Raw genomic sequence first — 20146 nt, 5'->3', positions numbered from 1 at the left:
TGTAGATGATTGTGCACAACATGTGGAATCAGTCAACTATGTTGACACGACGATGACAATAGTAGCCGTATTAAACTCAACTGGACACATTTATGCAAATTACACTATCGATTACTAAGTATTCTATGTAGGAGTGCAGTTGACTGTGCAGAAGATTAAGGTTACAACGTTACAGATCGGAGGTGTTTGGGTGTGTGGAGGGTTTACGAAAAAGAAATTATTGCAGGCCAAAGTGCAAAAAATGCTAAAAGTAGTATATGTGATGCACGTGTGGAAACTAGCTACAAATGTTGTTTGTATGTATGTATGTATGTATGTATGTATGTATGTATGTATGTATGTATGTATGTATGTGCGTGCGTGCGTGTGTGTGTGTAGGCAGACAGGCCTGTCTGTCTGTATGTATGTATGTATGTATGTATGTATGTATGTATGTATGTATGTATGTATGTATGTATGTATGTATTTCTATCTATCTGTCTGTCTGTCTGTCTGTTTGTCTGTCTGTCTGTCCGTCTAGCTGTGTGTCTTTGTCATCGTGTAAAAGTCATCATCTAAGGGACCGGTCAGTTTCTCCAGCCTGGGGGGGGGGGGGCGGTGGATTCTTAAATCGGGCTGACAAAAAGTCACTGACCCCCCCTATCTGTAAAACCAAAAACAGGCTGACCCCCTATCACATAATTCTAAAACATGATGACCCCCCCCCCCCCCATATATAATATTTGCATGACAGGTATTTTTTTATCGTGACTCAGTGTGGACTGCTTGACTGTCTTGCATCTACTTTATAAGATCCCAGGTTAGCACTATCATATTTATAATTATTGACTACACAGGGTAAATATATTCGAAAAGGAGTTTAATAGCATCTTGGCTGTGAAAGGGAGGAAAGCTTGAGAAGGGAATATGTACATGTGTTATGGGGGTCCTAGGGGGTCTCCCCCTAGAAGCCCAGGAGGTTTTTAACTCTGAAAAGTCAATTTTGAGACTATTCAGACATTTTCAGAAAATAATTTCCAAGCCTTACAAGACAACACCAACATGTTAAAAGCAACTACATAGGGTTGAAATACTTTTGAAATATAGTTTGATAGGATCTTGACAGTAAGAGGTAGGGGGAAGATCTTGAGACTAGGATGTGTACACCTCATGTGGGGGGGGGGGGTCCTAGGGGGTCTCCCCCTAGAAGTCCTGGAGGTTTTTAACTCTGAAAAGTCAATTTTGAGACTATTCAGACCCTTTCAGACAATAATTTCCAAGCCTTACAAGACAACACCAACATGTTAAAAGCAACTACATAGGGTTGAAATACTTTTGAAATATACTTTGATAGCATCTTGACAGTAAGAGGGGAAGAGCTTGAGACTAGGATATGTCCACCTCATGTGGGAGGTCTGAGGGGGGTCTCCCTCTAGAAACCCTGGAGGATTTTTACTCTTAAAGCCAATATTTAGGCTATTCAGACCCTTTCAAGCAATAACTTAATCCATGCTTTAGAAGACAGCAAGTATCAGAAACTATTCTTTATAACTTACACTAAGGGTTGAAATATGTTCTTAAAAAGTTTAAATGGCATCATTATATACATGTAGTAAAGGTCAGCACATCTATAATGGTAGTAAGGTATTATTTGTAGGGGAGATTTGGAGTTTAAGGCAATTTTAGACTATCTTGGCAAAAACGTTTCAGATCTTGAAAAGACAATATCATATCAAATTAGAATAGGGTGAAAATATTTAAGAAAAGTTTAATACCATTATGACAGTAAAAAGGTTGTTGGTGCATCTGATTGTTGGTTGAATGTATGAGTGACCTCTGGGGGTGAGGGAGTCCTTGGGGTTTTCCCCCTGGCAGATCTGGAGTTTTTTGGTTGATATACTAAGGCAATGTTTAGGTTATTCATAACCTTTGAGGTAATATATCCAAGCTTCGAAAAGCTAACGTAACACGTTTTTAAATGAGTTTCTCATATCACATAAAATGGACATGTAACATTAGTATATAGGGGCATTAATATTGCATGTATAATAAAGTCACCGGTATGTTAGAGAACTTTAGGTGGTCATACCTAGTGTATAATAGTAACTGGAATCTGATGAGATGTGGTGATTTGTAGTGTCAATAGCATGACGAGTAGAACAATTTAGATTCACTTCATTTATAAACTATCTATGAAAATTACCATTACGAAACCTTCAAGTTCACTTTTGCCCCAAACTGCAATATAAGCGAAGCATTGATTGTGAAACAGCCAAGCATTTACATGACATGTTCTGTAACTAGTGTGGTAGATAGGTAATACCGGTACATGCTAGTATATGAATATGTATAGTTAGGTTTGAACTAATAAGTAATGTTAAAGAATTCATGTAAGAAACAGGGACAAGAACAAATATTGACATGTACTACATTTCAGACAAGGCTATATGCCATTGTAGAAAGGCTTTTTTTCTTCCATCACAATCTAAAACACAATGACCCCCCCCCCCCTATCCACAATTTTCAAAACACCATGACCCCCCTACTGCCAATTTCAAAAACAGGGTGACCCCCCCCCCTACCAATCCACCCCCCCCCCCCCAGGCTGAAGAAACTGACCGGTCCCTAAATTGTAATTGTCTCATATGCATATGAGGTCATACACAATTTTTACAGTTTTCGGTTCTGGTTCGTTTCAATAAACGATGATTTTGCATCTTGTTCTGTCTGTTTTACTATCAGCGAGCTTATTACCCTTGTATTTATATAGAATTTGTTAGCAATAAAGTAGGTCAATGTAAGGGATAATTTCAATGACTGTCTGTCTATGCTCTCTGTCTCTCTGGCTGTTGGAACGGCATGAGAACAATAAGTAATGACCTCTACATGCCCTGCATACATGTTCGTTTTTACCCCACCGCGGAACCGATCGACCTACATTGTGCTACATCCATTTATTGTCACACCCACAGTATCTGAACGTTAAACTTAAAAGCAAGTTCGTTCGTGCAGAAACATTCGCCCAGGCGTCATTTCTTTACTTTATTGGATCCTAATTACGAGGTAAGTCTTTTCTTGAACTATTCACAATTCTCAGGCTAGAGAGAAGAAGTAACCCACCATATTACTACCACGTACAAGATGTTATTAAATCTTGGAATCACTACAGATTGTGAGATGCAGATTGTTGATGACTCTAGCTTCTAGGTATTAAAGTATGGGTAGCTCAAGCTGAAACTTGGACCACATACTACTAGGAAACCAAGCTTTGCCAAATCTAATAATGTGCAATCTGACCTCGGATAAGTCCAAGTCAATCAACTTATAAAGCACCAGTTTCCACTATGGTGTTCGTTAGAAGATCTTAGAATGCTCTGGAGAATAGACATATCTTTAAATTCTTTTTGAAGACGTTAGCTATTGGGTTTGTAGTGTTTCAAATGTCAGTGTATTCTAAAGTCTATGCATATACGGGGTGCGGCATGTCAGAACGCACGCCCATATGACATTGACACGATAATTTGTCCTTGGGTTCGATCATGCAGTAAGCATATATGCTGATTGGAGTGATTTTGGAAGCTGGTTTCATGCGAAGTAGGTCAGATATGTAGGTTCGTGCTTATCCATTCAGAGGTTTGTATGTGATGAATAACGTTTTAAATGGTAGCTCTGTGGTAGCCATTGGATCTGAATACGAACTCCTGACTACAATAGACAAATGTGAATGTATTACATGTTACAAATACAAAGTTGTTGAATGTATCTGTTGACAGATATTTCAGTTTGAGTTGATTCCATCATATAAAGCGACTTGTGTATTGCATTGTGATGCAAATACCACTAGTATGCGCGTGCACCAGTGCAAGTAATCTCTGGTACATATGTAAAAATATACTGTCGTATTCATTGGAATTCATAATAAAGGTGCCCTATTCATAATGGGAAAAAGAGACGTGGTTTGAACAATGGGGACGACTCCGCCTTCTGAGAGTGTCGTGGAGGGCTCCCTACTGTCGACTGCTAAGCACCTCGAGATGGACGTAATTCTGTCTTATCACGGCCTCCTTTGTAGAGGCAATGGGGGGGGGGGGGGAGAGATACGTTAAAGTGATATAAATTGTATTGGTTATTTTATTTTTTCTCATAGCTCATCTATCTTACTATGGCGGTTTCTGATTTAAAAGATGTTCTTGCTGTAGAAGTGCAAAAAATAGTGGATGCCTATAATGCAGGTGACATTGAATCGATATTGCAATTGTACAGCAATGACTGTTTGATCTATCCACCTGGAGAAGAGATGCAGAAAGGGCATGATGGTAGGTTACAGTAGAGCAATAGGTAAACTTGTAGAGAAGGAAATCATTAAAACATTCTGATTTTCAAGACGATGGCAAACATGGCTACATTTTTCTGCTAGAATGCAACATTCTGAGCTACTACAACACAATATATCCCTTGATTGGTTAATTTCATAAATTATGCAAATGATACATTAAAGATGACAACTAAATCAACTATCTATACAGGGCATGTATGCTTTGTGATATCAAAGTATGTAATAATTCATGTATGTTCCAAGTCATTAGAAATTACTTGCCATATGCCTACTTCTTGAGTATAGGCTACTGCTCTAGCAGTAGACAGCGCCATCAACAGTGTGGACAATACATTTGAATGCAGTGGCATTTATATATCGACTTGCTAATTATACAGATTTTTCAGCAGATCTTGTTCAGAAACGAATCTCATCAATTCGTAACCCGAAAGAATGTGTGTGCCAAGTTTCATTTGAATCACGTGAGCCTTTTATTAGAAACTTACACGAACACACAGACACAAGCACACACACACACATACATACATACATACATACATACATACATACATACATACATACATACATACATACACACATGGATACATGCATGCATGCATACATACATACATACATACATACATACATACATACATACATACATACATACATACACACACACACTCACTCACTCACTCACTCACTCACTCACTCAATCAATCAATCAATCTGGATCTGGATTAATAATTGGCACCACCTCCTTAGGAGTATCAAGCCAATGGGGTCAAAGGTTAAGATATCAATACTACTGATTTAAGTGATGTCTAAGTCTTGTCTTGAATGAATATGTCGAAGGTGATTCAATGACAGAAGAGAGTAGTACATTCCGGTCAACAATTGTTCTGGAGAAAAACGAGTTCTTGAAAATTTCAGTTTTTGAATCAAGGTGTTTATATCTAGCTGGATATAGTCGTGTACTCTTAGTTGGCCCGGTGAGAGACTGATTGTTAGCTGCAGTGACACACAGTTCACCTTTTCTGATTTTGTATAGATTCGTAAGTCTAGCCGCTTTTCTATGGGTTTGTAATATAGGCCACTCAAGGTTTTCAAGCATAGTTGTTACACTGCTATGTCGATTATAATCACCACAAACGAATCTGGCTGTAGACCATTGTACTTTCTCCAACTTTGTTACGTTCTTTTGTGTTCAATCAATCAATCAAAACTGAAAAGTAGATAATTTTCAGTTCCACATCTTATTTTTTTTTATCTTCTCAGCACTTAAGAAAGTTTGCCAAGATCTCATTGAAGGCGATAAAGCAAGTATGGCATTTGAGGTGCAAGGAATAGATGTCAGTCCAGATGGAGAGTTGGGTTATGCAGTAGGTCGTTGTACAATGAACAACAGAGATGGGGTACTGACCGATGTTCATCATGGTATAACTGTCTGGAAGAAATCTGATAATGTCTTCAAATGCTGCACCAATATGTGGCAATTCTTAAACAAAAATCTTTTAGTTACAGAAAAATAATGATAATCACATTAATAACATAGTATGCGTTGCAGAAATTAAAGTTCTATAGTACCTACATTCTTCAATATTAATGTTTTAATTGACCAATTTATTGTTGTCGCGACACGTGTGGGCCACAGTAGTTTTCATGTGTGGGCCACAGTAGTTTTCATGTGTGGGCCACAGTAGTTTTCATGTGTGGGCCACAGTAGTTTTCATGTGTGGGCCACAGTAGTTTTCATGTGTGGGCCACAGTAGTTTTCATGTGTGGGCCACAGTAGTTTTCATGTGTGGGCCACAGTAGTTTTCATGTGTGGGCCACAATAGTTTTCATGTGTGGGCCACAGTAGTTTTCATGTGTGGGCCACAGTAGTTTTCCTTTATGTAACATGAGGCATGGTTTTTGGACTTTTTGAGGATTTATGAAAAGAAATAACTTTAAATGCACAAACTACTGACTGACAAACTGATGACAAAATAAAAAGTATGCTGCCACAGTATGAGTTAAAAAGAATTGTTGTGATGCAAGCGTGGAAACTAGCTACAAATGTCAAATTCCCAAGTTCATGTGTGTTGACACCTAACTTTGTTAGTAAACTCGACAATATACCCTCTTCTGATAACAAGAGAATATGCATTTAGAAAACTAACATAGAGAAAACGTGTTCTCAGCATAATTAAGCAGGCCAAGGCATTCATTTACAAGATAATATGAAAAATTACAAGAGTCAAGATACTAAGATATGATGTAGTCCCAGCATTTTGAATAAAGTGTTCACTTTATTTTTAAAAAATTATATTAAAAATACTTTACGCTTGTATGAATCTTATTTTTAAACCAAACTTACTGCAACTCTAGAAATAACAAAAACACCAAGATTTCATCAAGACATTATCAGGAAATGACCCTTTGGGAAAAAATATTTTGGTCAACATCTTTTTCCGCAGCCCCCACCCCCCACCCTCTAAAATGTCCTTTTCACCCACATCACCCCGAAATGTACACAAGAATTTTTGTATGAATGCAGTGTGTGTGTGTGTGTGTATGCATACATGTGTGTGCATGTATGTGTGTTTGTTTGTCCCGCTAATGTGAAACATTAAATCTTACCTATAAATTTGTATATTCAGACGACTTTTTAACATAGTTATTAACAGTAAGGTACTGGTTCGACGGACCAGACAAGGTAAAATTTGTGTGGTCCGCCCATAAAAATCGCTAGTCCCAGACCCAGGACCAGTGGATTTGTTTACCCCTGTACATACATACATACATACATACATACACACACACACACACACACACACACACACACACACACACACACACACACACACACACATACATACATACATACATACATACATACATACATACATACAAACAAATGTATTATAAAACCAATTGATAAAATGTCATCAAAGTATTTATATTCTATTGTATTGTAAACAGTTGATAATCAAAATATACCTCAAGAATATATCAATATAGAAACACTATTCTATTGGGTATTGGGTAAAATACAGACATGATTTGATATTATATTTGTAATGCATGATTGCTATGATACACCAAGTTGAAAATTGTTCACTGTCCATTTTTCTGTAGAAGGCCTTGCCATGGATACAAAGTGTCTATACATACATATACTGTAGAACAGGACACCATAGATTCTAGGCTATACTATAGAGCAGGACAGTATGGATTCCAGGGTATACTGTAGAACAAGACAGTATGGATTCCAGGCCATACTGTAGAACAGGACAGTATGGATTCCAGGCTATACTATATAACAGGACAGTATGGATTCCAGGGTATACTGTAGAACAAGACAGTATGGATTCCAGGCTATACTGTAGAACAGGACACCATAGATTCCAGGCTATACTATAGAGCAGGACAGTATGGATTCCAGGGTATACTGTAGAACAAGACAGTATGGATTCCAGGCCATACTGTAGAACAGGACAGTATGGATTCCAGGCTATACTACTAGTATATAACAGGACAGTATGGATTCCAGGCTATACTGTAGAACAGGACAGTATGGATTTCAGGCTATACTGTATAACAGGACAGTATGGATTCCAGGCTATACTATATAACAGGACAGTATGGATTCCAGGCTATACTGTAGAACAGGACAGTATGGATTTCAGGCTATACTGTATAACAGGACAGTATGGATTCCAGACTATACTGTAGAACAGGACAGTATAGATTCCAGGCTATACTGTAGAACAGGACAGTATAGATTCCAGGCTATACTGTAGAACAGGACAGTATAGATTCCAGACTATACTGTAGAACATGACAGTATAGATTCCAGGCTATACTGTAGAACAGGACAGTATAGATTCCAGGCTATACTGTAGAACAGGACAGTATAGATTCCAGACTATACTGTAGAACAGGACACCATAGATTCTAGGCTATACTATAGAGCAGGACAGTACAGATTCCGGGCTCTACTGTACACAATGACAGCATTGATTCCTGGCTAGTGAGATTTCTAATATTAATTTAATCGTATCTTAGCAAATCCCATCTTGTGATAACCGTCTCTTTCATACAACACTCCAATGTTGTTGTCATCAACTGGTGATAGGCAGGAATACTCACTGCTGCCAGAATACACATTAACGGCGACATCCCAATGTTTACCAAAATCTGTACTGTATTTGACAGTCATGTTCAGTCTGCCAGAATGTGAGTTTGGATTGGAGAAATACACAATGTTATTATGTATGACTGTACTGCCCTCACAATTCGGATCAACCAGTTCTTCATTGAAGGTAACATTAGGCAAGGAGAAAGACACGCCACCATCAAAACTTTGAGCAAGAATTCGACAATGACAATGAAACTGACGTGTATTACGCATGTTCACCTGTAAACTGCCATCTGGTAGCTCCAATGGCTGAAATGAGAAGAAAACATATATGGTAAGATACAAGCATATGATATGATATGATATGAATGATAAACACTGCACCAGGCATCACTCCAAATCATGCATCGTATCTTAGCAACCCATCTTGTGATAACCGTCTCTTTCATACAACACTCCAATGTTGTTGTCATCAATTGGTGATAGGCAGGAATACTCACTGCTGCCAGATACACATTAACGGTGCACCGCACCAGGCATCACTCCAAATAAAGTTGTATATATTTGAACAGACAATACAAGATTTCCTTTCTGGTCATTTCGGTCATTCTACATCACATAAAGTCACATCTACATCATTCATGCTGCTATGGTTGAAATACACTTGAAGGCAACAGGCCTGAAACAGAGTGCCATTAAAGGGAAAGGATACCTTGTGAATTCCCTATGTTCAATAAAAACTTGGATGTTAAATGTGTTGTTTTTCCTTCACTTTCACTTATCAGTATGGAGCTGGCATCAATCAGAACTTAGACAGACGTATATGATGTACCTGCTTTACTAGGCAATTTCTGTTAAATGTGTTGTCAACTGTGTATTGTTATTGGTAATTTGCAAAATAGTACAGGCACACACACATACACTAACCCGCACATACATACAGACATTTCACCATATGCCTATAGCACTATCGAACTTCAGTACAGTTTACTATTTTATATTTTCTTTGGCTGAGTTACCTCAGACCGAAAGCAACGCCTTAATTGGTAGAAAATCGTTCAGTCTGGTTAGTTTATTTGTAGCCAGGAAGCCACATATACATGTAACTACACATTTATATAGAAAGGTTAGCTACCCCTTTGTTTGTTATGAATCATTGACACTAACCTGAGGTTCTCCTGGCATGAAGTCACCAGATTTCTTAGCCATACCGTACGGTATCGAGTATAATGTTGCACCAATCGTCCATGTGTCACCACCATCTGGAATCAAACATATAACAATTACTTTTTCATTCCATATCTGATTACTAGACTGGTTCAAGAAGTTACTTTAGTCACTATTTATGTTTGCATTTTTTTGTTGCAAAATAAATGAAAATGAGTCTGTAGCAAAATTTCCAGCATTACAGTATTCATGTTGAACAAAATTACAAGGCATCACATTTATTATTAACAAAATAGACTGGAGGCTCTCTTGCATAATCAGCATTTATAAAACCTTTGAGTTATCAAAGTTTATACTTCATAAAGTTCATTCACATTTACAACCTTTCAAATAATTTCGGACTTTTAAGAGAAATCTGTTGTTCAACTTTAGCAATTACGTCTGATACACACTATTAGAAATATTTCTTTTTAAAGGGTAACATTTCAATACCAGGTCATTGCACTAAATGGCATCTTCAGAAGGATTACCGTACAGATACATCATATTGTTCCACCCTCACTGGCCTGCTCTATTGGTTGACTGATGTGTGAGGGCGCCCTGTCACAGCATACCTCACAGACAAGGATTTACTTTTGTTCTAGACCACGTTTTTCCTAAAGCTCTGATAAAAATCCGTTTTCACTATTTATTTGAATCCTAATCCAAATTAAAGAAAGCAAGTCTAATATAATAGTTTAGTGAGCCTAAGATTTCTAAGATACTTATCAGGGGTGAACAAATCCACTGGTCCTGGGTCTGGGACCTTACTGTTATAGTGTTAATAACTGTGTTAAAAAGTTTTCTGAATATACAGATTCATAGGCAAGATTTAACGTTTCACGTTAGCGGGACCTGGGACCACTAATTCTTTCAGCAGGACCACTGGATTTTTTAAGGCACTGGTCCAGGGACCACCAGTTCACAAAATGATTTGTTCACCCCTGTAAATATACAGTCACCCACTGTACAAGCTATTCATTCAAGATCAATACTGGTGGGATATTGCTATTCATGTACATGTCATACACTGTGTTGACAAAATAATTAGGGTGTACAATGTACAAGCAGTACATACCATCACTGTAGAGACAAAACATACTCTGCGTTGATTTGTGATTCTTATCAACGGTATGCCCACATCCGAATATACGTCCAACATTAGGTTTGTGTTGTTTGACAATTCCATATCCAGGACCAAATCCATACGGCCATCCTTGGAACAGTGGATTCTTGACCGCCATATCCTCAGGTTCAGTCCAAGAATAACCCCAGTCGTAGCTTCTCATGATATAATTTCTAGGAACATGTTCAGGACAATAATTATGCACACAAAACGAGAATGTTAAAAGCATCAATTTTTTATCAGTGTCGACAACAACTATGCCAATATTGAGTCCATTCGGAGCATCAAAATCGTCAACTAGAAAAACAGTAGGTTTCCATGTTTGTCCCTTATCAAGAGATCGTCGCATGGTAATGATTTTCGCTCCGGTATCTGCAGAAGAGTATTTCCTAGCGCCACAGAAAGCAAGAAGTCCTCCCGGTGTGTTGACCATTACGGGACTTCTGTAGGCGGAGATTTCACCCAACCCCGTCTCCCAAATGATATCATCGTGTATGACAACGGGGGTAATTGCTGTGCACAGGTCAACAACGACAATAAATGACAACTGGAGTGAAAATGAAGGTATGTACTTGAACATTTCGAAAGGATGGTGAGTTCTCAGTTCCTACTCGATATTTCAAAACTTACGGCCAAACCGGTTAGTGTATCCACTCCGAACGATACACAGTGAGTGTCACACACACATGAAACGCGGAGTATATGAACTTGAATCTGGTAGACGTTTTCTCGTTCCGAATAGTTCAAGCAGCCAGAGCTTGTAAAGTATTAGTCACATGACATGGGTCAAGTGACACAGGTCACGTGAAGAAGTACGTTACGTCAGGTAACAGGTCATCACCTGACGTAACGTACTTCACGTGACCCGTTTAAATATCGAAAGAAAGAAAAATTAACAAACTCTTTCTTTGAAAAATACTATACGATATTATATTTCTTGATAGATGTCACTCTTCGTTTACGCATGATATCCTTGTCAAAAGTTTACAGTTAGCGATGTCTATGACTTGTTGTTCTTGTTGTTGTTGTTGTTGTTGTTGTTGTTGTTGTTGTTGTTGTTGTTGTTTGCCGTCATAGTTGTCGTCGTATTCAGCCACGTCAGTGAAATTTGTCATCTACAGGAGCTAATAAAAAATACCTGCTTTATTTGTCTTAGGTGGAGACAGAATATCAACCCAGTACATATGTAAACTCAGTCCTTTTTGTCAGAAAGGATTCACATTCCAAAACCATTCGTCTCAACTCCGAGTTTGGGACGAACGAACTATCGTAGAACGTGGACATCTCATGTTTCTCTACATAGTCTCATATACCTAGTAGACGGTCAATTTTGTGATATACATATTCTCCCTTTGACCTTTTGACGTAGTATATGAAAATTAACATAAAACAAGGAAATGGAAAGTTACATACGTGAACCATATACATATTATGACTCAGCGAAGTTAGTTCTTTCAATACCGTAGTTGGACGTGAGGTTAAGAAGGTGCTGATCGCAATGACGGATTACGAAGCTGTTGCGGCAGATACGCTGAATATAGTGAAAAAGTATGTCGAGTCTGATGGTTGGAAACCGTGGAAAACATCTGTAAGTGAACCCATGTTTGTTTTGAGTTTGATATACATACCAATACGCACGAACGTTGTAGTCCTGCTTATAGAATCAAAATCAGTGCATGCATACACTAACAGAAGTGCCACACTCGTACCGTAATTATGTAGGCAGCAGCCTTATATTTATACAAGTCGGAGGTCGATTCTGATATTGTCCCTTTATTGTCACTATTTGAGTGAGCAATGTCAGAATCGAGTCCTGGCTTTTATACTCGGTCTGCAAGTAGACGGTCGTTACAACGAATTTACTTCTATCATGGATGGCGGATCCAGATCTCTATGAACGCTGACCGCGATTGCAAACGGACAGACGCTCCAAATCATTAACAGGTGGTTGTCATCGTAACTAACTAACTACTCAATCAATGAAGACGTCATTTATCAAATATTAATGCTAACTTCAAAATGAACGCAGTGACATTGCTTTGTTTTGTAGAAATGTACAAATAACTCGTCAAAACTGACAATGCTTTTCGAAAGTAAAAGTACTTCCTTATACTGACCTCATAGGGAGATTCCGTATTATTGCGTATCACGTTCATGCACAAGGGATCCCTTCTTTCTGTAACGCCATGTTCATATAATCATAAAACTGTTTCCATATCTCTTGATTTCAGAATGGTTTGACAATGGTTTATAAGGATTCATCTGATTTTGATGGCAACGTGTAAGTGTACATTTAACTTGTTTACAGTTTGTGAAACCTATATGTACTCTCCATATTTGTACAAGTACTTTCAGGACACTATAGGATTCTCCGGTCAGGTCAACACACTTTCCATTATATTGTTTGTCCCTTGCCAGCCATTTTGCGGCCGCGTGCGTATGACCATCATGCCCCAAATACGGTTAGGTCGAAGTCGTGGCCATTGAACAACTTTTTTCCAGCCTTAGTCGAAATCCGTCATCGTGATGGGTCTGGACTATATATATGTTTTATTAATTCCTACATTTTCCATTTACCTAGGTATAAGTCTTCGTTTGAACTGGACGTTTCTCCAGACACTATAATTGATCTCGTATGGGATATCAAAAAACGCGAGAAGTGGCAAAGTAGCGTTTTGTCGAATGGCGGACTAGAGTGTGTAGAAAAAATAAACGAGGTAGATACGTAGTTGTCATTGAAGCATACTTTCACTAAGTCTTGCTATTGATAGAACTCGACCCGGGTATCTAAAATACCAAAGTGTTTGATTACTTGTGGTAAGCAGGAATGAGACAAGTTTCATGCAAAGACATACAATGTAATTGGTACCAGTAACTTATCAAAGTATAAACACCACAGAAGCCCAGATCCCACAACTCTGTATTCTACACGTTATAACATATGAATATGGCTGCTACTGTTACATTTTATAGCTTCCACAGATGCAGTCACACTGATAAAGGCATCACATGATCCTACATGGGTATTTTTGTAACATTTAAACCACCCGAATAAAGACGCTTACAAACTCAGTTAATTTGCGTCACTGTAACATGGTCCAACGTGATAGAGTAATTTACAAATTAAATATTGTATTTTTATTGTATGTTTGAAGGATTTAATAGTCCTGCGTTCCATGTCCACACCACAGATGAAAGGACTGATCACGTCACGTGACTTCATTGACGTGTTCGGACGATGCCGTTGCCATGACGACAATTGTGTTATTATTTACTGTAAGTAGAGAAACTGTTAATATTGTTGTAAGTGGTTACGTACATGTAGGTTCATAAAATAGAGACCGAGAGACGAACGGACGGACGGACAGACAGACAGACAGACAGACAGACTGACTGACTGACAGACAGACTGACACAGATGATAGACTGAGCGAGAGACAGAGACAGACCAGAGACAGACAGACAGACAGACAGACAGACAGCCAGACAGACAGACAGACAGACAGACAGACAGACAGACAGACAGACAGACAGACAGACAGACAGACAGACAGACAGACAGACAGACAGACAGACAGACAGACAGAGATTAAAGAAAGATCGACATACTCTTACCTAGCGGGGAGGGGAGAGATTGAATGTCTGTACATGTATATACATGTGCGTGTTTATTTCTCTCTGTAGATTGCTAAAATTTCATGTTACATCTTGTCATGCAAAATATTTGTCTGGCGTTTTGGAATGATCAGTTATTGTACAGACTAATTTCTACATTTGAGAAATTTTAAATGACCACGAATCTACCATCAGGTTTTTGTCGTTCGTTTTCATTAATATGATGTGATGTGATGTGATGTGATGTGATGTGATGTGATGTGGTGTGGTGTGGTGTGGTGTGATGTGGTGTGGTGCGGTGCGGTGCGGTGTGGTGTGGTGTAGTGCTGTGTGGTGTGGGGTGGGGTAGAGTGATGTGGTGTGATGTGATGTGATGTGATGTGATGTGATGTGATGTGGTGTGGTGTGATGTGGTGTGATGTGATGTGATGTGATGTGATGTGATGTGATTTGAGTCTTTAATATCTATCCATATCTCTATTTTATTTGACAACTACAGGGAGTAACACAACACATCCAACGTACTCAGACAGTGTCAAAGGTCATGTCCGTGGTCACAACTATCCGTCAGCATTCTTTGTATACCCAGTTGAGGGGTAAGTCATCATTGACCATGACTAGTCTGGAGACCTTAAATATCGAAAAGTAGCAACTGAATTCAGAACATGCAGTTATTAAATACACATGGATCGACGTCAAGGTGGTTGCGAAACAAAATCCGATACTACAGTACCCAAAATTCCATTGTGGACTTTGTAATCGTTATAATGAAGGGCTTCTTTTTTTCTTCCTTTTTTATAAAAAAAGTCCAACTGAACCATCATTTCAAATATTTCAGGGTGGAAAGCAAAAAATGGATAGTTCTCATTCAACATTTTAGATGTTTAGTAAACTTTTTATCTTTTTTTCCATGGTCAGACTGTATATATAATACATTTCCTAATCAGATTTTGTGTTTTTTCCTTTTATTTCACAGGAATCCAAAACAAACGAGAGGTCTTAATATATTCCAGATTGATGGCCATCTTCGTCCCAAGATAATAACAGACAGATTCTTACCAAATTTACAATTCGATATGTTCGCGGATATAAAGAAAGCTGTAAAACAAATCGCATAATTTGTCTTTTAATATAGTGGGATTTGATAATATAAACGTTTTATTATCAATGTTATAAAAACGACTTCCTTCGAACAACATTGCAGACAGAACAAATCTTAGCTAAGGTCAAAGTTCAGGGAACAAATCACAATATGGTCCCTAGCATCGTCTTATTGCTGGGGTACTGCCTTCGTACAACATGGTGATTTTTTTCATATCTCGACTGCATGACGACAGTACTTTTATTAAAAAATCACAATTTTATGTTACCATCTTTATTCATATATTATTTAACTTTATACTACTATGTTTAACCTTATAAGGATATTTTGCAAGAACTTGCAATTTTATCAGGCATATTGATTCTCTGATTGGTTTAAAGTAACAAAAAAATGCACCCGTTGCCGTCTGTGTTTTAATGGCATGATCTATTGAAATAGTGGTATATATTCTTTCTGTAAAATATAACGTTGCCGCCAGGCAGAAATTTATATCCCCAAATTTGTGTGTATTTCAGTAAATATATTTCGATTTTCATTACTTTATGTTATATTCCAGTAGTTGGGGTTTTTTTTCTAGGAAAGTGTGAAAAGGAAGATTATTACATAGCGAGGAGATTTTGTAAACATTTTGTAAATAGTGTTTATCACTAGAGAAAATATAAATGCAAATAAACTTGCACTGAGTTTTACGTATATATTTGACATTTCTGAGTCATTTTGACAGTAATACAATGCAGGGAATTTCAGACAGGTATTTAAATATTGCGTAAATATATATATAGCAGTTCCTTCTGAATCGTGATTTTCGTATGCTACAATATAGTGTTGGGGCTACCAATACGGTAGCACCTCATGGACTCATCAATAGAATATGCGTCGACTCAAAGCTAGCGCCCTCAATCCAAGAGCGTGCATCATTCCACTTCCCAGAGGTCTTAGCGCTAACGCATCGAATGCGCGCTCTGCTAAGTTTGACGAGATCGCGAGAGGAACTGTAAACATATGTGACCGTTGCTATTTATTTGGTTGCACATGTTCACCTTTGAAAATAAAACGATAGGGAAGCTCAAATCACCAATTCCATTGAGGTAGAAATATTTGTTGTTGTCTTGCTTCGATCTAGAAAGTAACGCATATAAATTGGCTTAGTTCGAGGTTGTCTTCTTAGCAACAGTTGAACTTTCAACCAATACGCTGCGTTCCATCAAATGTTTACAGACACGCGTACGGTTGCCATGGAACAAACATTCTGTTTACGTCGTGTTTTGCGGATGCAATGCTTCGTAAACTGATCGCTGCGAATTAATAACGATATTTTCCCAAGTTTTTCATATGCAAATGACTTGTTTGATCTCCAACTCCGATGATGAACAGTAAGACAACACAAGGTGAGTTTATTTTGAAGGAAACTTTCTAAAGAGTCGGAGAAAATAACACGGAATTCCTTGTAAAAAAAATTACGTTATCAGACCATCGCCGCCAACTTGAAGTTCATCGAGGTGTTATTTAATTTCTCGCCTGACATCATTACACGGGTTCGTGAAATTTGCAGAAAGCTGAGCACACTTTTAGCAAGTCTAAAGCTAGTGAAACAGTAAACCGTTAAAAGTTGTTCGCAAATCCATTCAGTGTAAAATATTTGCTTCATTTTTATCACATTTTCAGCACACGGAAGCGCTGATAAATTTCAGCCAAGTCCCATGTGTGGTAATGAACCAGACGTTTCCTTGAAGACATCCTCCCTGACCGTCTTCGTAAAGGGCGGTCGTATCGTCGATAACAATGCACCGTTAGTGACGTCATATGATAACAAATGTAAGTTAACTTTGTGTATGTCTACGTTCGATAATATATGCATATTTACGAGTAATTAATTTGATCGGAGGAAACTAAAACGAAGTCTTCAAATATCACCGTAAAACATGATCCACTATGCAAGTTTGCGCGAATGGTATAATCCAATGCGTCACAGATTGTAGCTTTGTGATCGTGTGATACCTTTTGTTTATATTCAAATATACTTAATGTGTTAAATGCAACTATTTATATTACGTTGTTGTTGTTGTTTTTGATGTGTTGTTGTTGTTGTTGTTGATGTTGTTGTTGTTGTTGTTGGTGGTGGTGGTGGTGGTGGTGACAATGTTGCTTTTGTTCTTTTTTGGTGGTGGTGGTTGTTGTTGTTGTTTTTGTTGTTGTTGTTGTTGATGATGATGATGTTGTTGTTGTTGTTGTTGTTGGTGGTGGTGGTGGTGGTGGTGACAATGTTGCTTTTGTTCTTTTGGTGGTGGTGGTGGTTGTTGTTATTGTTGTTGTTGTTGTTGTTGTTGTTGTTGTTGTTGTTGTTGAATTGAAGTGAATATACATTTAAGGATATATCAATTAAAAGATCTTAGGACAAATTGATTCTGTACGTAAAACGTTTAAACCGTGCCCAGGGTTTTACATTGTTTATCTTCCAATTCTCTTTATCAGTATGCAAATCTGAGAACTTGTTGCATGGCAACAAACACAGACAAACCAGAGATGATTGGCCAGGAATGAAACCAGGAAGTGACTCTGAGCTTAACTCAAAGAAAGACAATTCAAGGTAAGGAGATTATGTTATACGATTGATACAACATTAACGATTTATCTCAATGGATGTTCATGTATTCATACAGTCACGTGGTATAATTCAATTTCAATGAATAAATAAACTCATTTTGTAAACAATCTGATTTATAGTTGTTTTGTATTACCCCTTACAGGAATGTAAATGAGAGTCGACAGACTGGTCAAGCCAACATTATCTGTTGTGACGGCGAAGGCATTCAAGGTAATCAATCAATACTGGTGCATGATAGCTATCTGAAAGAGAAAATTCTTGATATGCAGCAGCGTAACGAAGAACTGAAAAAGAAAGTTGAATGTCAGACAAAGATAATGATTACCATGGAAACAAGATTAAACACTTTGGAAAGACAGGTTCGCAATATGGAAGAAAGGCGGGAAAGAGAAATGAAGATCTTGATGGACGTGATTGAGCCTCTAAAATCCAAAGATGCAAGCCCGGCCATAACCATTGAACGAATAGATCTTCAAAAGATGCAGAATGCAATGGTTACCTTGGAAACCGTGTTCACACAGATGAAAGATATACTCCTGAAAGTGACGTCCACGTCCGCACAATCCTTACGCACTGCAGAATGTCAGAGGGCAGCTCTGAGGGGTGACCAAGAAACTACACTTGATGAAGTCCAGTCTCTTCCCGATACGCATACGTCGAACCAGAGTGCTAGGAACACAAGTGTTGACAACGTGAATGGCATGATGTCTCAAACACCTGTAAATGACATCTCTTCTGCCTATCAGAAGTTTCCAAAGACAGTTGAATTCACATGTGCAGGTGATACAAATGTCAGAGAAGCAGTAGATCTTGAGACAAACCAGGCTATGGTTATAGATACTGACGTTGTGTTGAGGGATGCCAATGTGTCACTTGAAACCAAAACAGACACTGGCGCCATAAAGAAGGATATATCCATGGTAACCACTGATACTGACGATAATCTCCGAGGAAACGAATCATCCGGGAAGGAGCGTATTCTTTGTCTTGAAAGGGAGACTAAGAAGAGTCCCCAAATTAAGATGGCTTTGCCATCCTTGGCAGAGAACGGAGGGGACAACTTGGATTTGTTGTACATGTTTGATCCAAGGGTGTACGGAAAGATGAACAAACAAAGATATACCAATAACAACGGAAGACGTGGAAATATCGACATTGATCAAATTATAACGTCACCAACCGTTGACAGTCCAAGTGATAAATCTCGTCACGTGACACAGATTAAGAGTGACTCAGAAAACCTTATTTATGTAAAAGCCGCAAAGAATGCAAATGGATCAGAAACAGACACATCCGGTACCATGGCAACAGATGTTTGTGAAGTTCAAGTCCAATCAAAGGTTGACAATCAACGCGCTAAAGGTGAAGTTATTCGAAAACCGACAGAACGCAAATATTCCTTCTTCAAACCAGCCATATCATTCCCGTTTGCTCCATGGCCGTATGTCAAGACGAACATACAAAGACTTTGCAAAAAAAATAGCAGAAGTGGAAAGACCAACACTACTTTATTGATGACGTCACAGCCTGGGGATAACTCAGGTCCTGAAGCAGGTCATGTGACACAAATCTGCAAAGATTCAGAGAAATCTACAGATACTAAGTCCACAAAGAAAGTTACAAGAAAACTTCAGTCAAGAGATACAATCGATTCCATGGCAACGGATGCTTGTGGCGCTCAAATCCAATCAAAAGACGACAATAAGTGCACTGTACGTGAGGTTATCAAGACACAAAAAGACAACGTAGATGCCTTCTTCAAACCAGCTATATCATTCCCGTTGGCTCCATGGCCGTATATCAAGACAAACATACAACGACTTTACAACTACAATAACAGAAGTGGAAAGACGAAGGTGGTGGCGCCACCAACGGTAGATGGTCCAGTTGACAAACCTCGTCACGTGGCAAATATTAGCAGTGATTCTGAAAAAATAATGTTTTCAAAGGATACAACTGGAAAAGTCCAATCACAGAATGTAAAACAAACTGCTATTACAACTGACATTGTTGATATATTTTCATCCGATTTAGCCACCAGGCTGACTTTGGAGAAAGTTGCTCTCAAACTT

At 38.3% G+C, this 20146-nt stretch overlaps 2 protein-coding genes across 2 annotated transcripts; one reads left to right on the top strand and one right to left on the bottom strand.

Moving 5' to 3' along the window:
• Positions 1-8127: 8127 nt before the first annotated feature.
• Positions 8128-11476, bottom strand: LOC144442198 (sialidase-1-like). The gene is made up of 3 exons (XM_078131480.1): positions 10705-11476; positions 9588-9682; positions 8128-8729 (listed from the first exon to the last, which is right to left on the bottom strand). Exons 1-3 carry the CDS (start codon positions 11330-11332, stop codon positions 8328-8330), a joined length of 1125 nt encoding a protein of 374 aa, XP_077987606.1. The 5' UTR covers positions 11333-11476; the 3' UTR covers positions 8128-8327.
• Positions 11477-12172: 696 nt separating this feature from the next.
• On the top strand, positions 12173-16065 carry LOC144442199 (stAR-related lipid transfer protein 5-like). Its single transcript, XM_078131481.1, has 6 exons — positions 12173-12340; positions 12984-13033; positions 13334-13469; positions 13908-14028; positions 14867-14963; positions 15344-16065. Exons 1-6 carry the CDS (start codon positions 12251-12253, stop codon positions 15483-15485), a joined length of 636 nt encoding a protein of 211 aa, XP_077987607.1. The 5' UTR covers positions 12173-12250; the 3' UTR covers positions 15486-16065.
• Positions 16066-20146: the final 4081 nt, after the last annotated feature.

Source organism: Glandiceps talaboti, chromosome 11, assembly GCF_964340395.1.
Source record: "Glandiceps talaboti chromosome 11, keGlaTala1.1, whole genome shotgun sequence".
Lineage (NCBI taxonomy): Eukaryota > Metazoa > Hemichordata > Enteropneusta > Spengelidae > Glandiceps > Glandiceps talaboti.
The sequence above is the reverse complement of the archived record's forward strand: the minus strand, read 5'-3'. Positions and strand labels throughout refer to the sequence as shown.

Coding starts and splice junctions, on each gene's coding strand:
- LOC144442198 (XM_078131480.1), bottom strand. CDS start 11,332: ATGTTCAAGTACATACCTTCATTTTCACTCCAGTTGTCATTTATTGTC. Junction 9,683..10,704: donor GTTTTGTCTCTACAGTGATG/GTATGTACTGCT, acceptor GTTTGATTCCAG/ATGGTGGTGACACATGGACG. Junction 8,730..9,587: donor TCATGCCAGGAGAACCTCAG/GTTAGTGTCAAT, acceptor TTCTCATTTCAG/CCATTGGAGCTACCAGATGG.
- LOC144442199 (XM_078131481.1), top strand. CDS start 12,251: ATGACGGATTACGAAGCTGTTGCGGCAGATACGCTGAATATAGTGAAA. Junction 13,470..13,907: donor GTGTAGAAAAAATAAACGAG/GTAGATACGTAG, acceptor GTATGTTTGAAG/GATTTAATAGTCCTGCGTTC. Junction 14,029..14,866: donor CAATTGTGTTATTATTTACT/GTAAGTAGAGAA, acceptor TGACAACTACAG/GGAGTAACACAACACATCCA.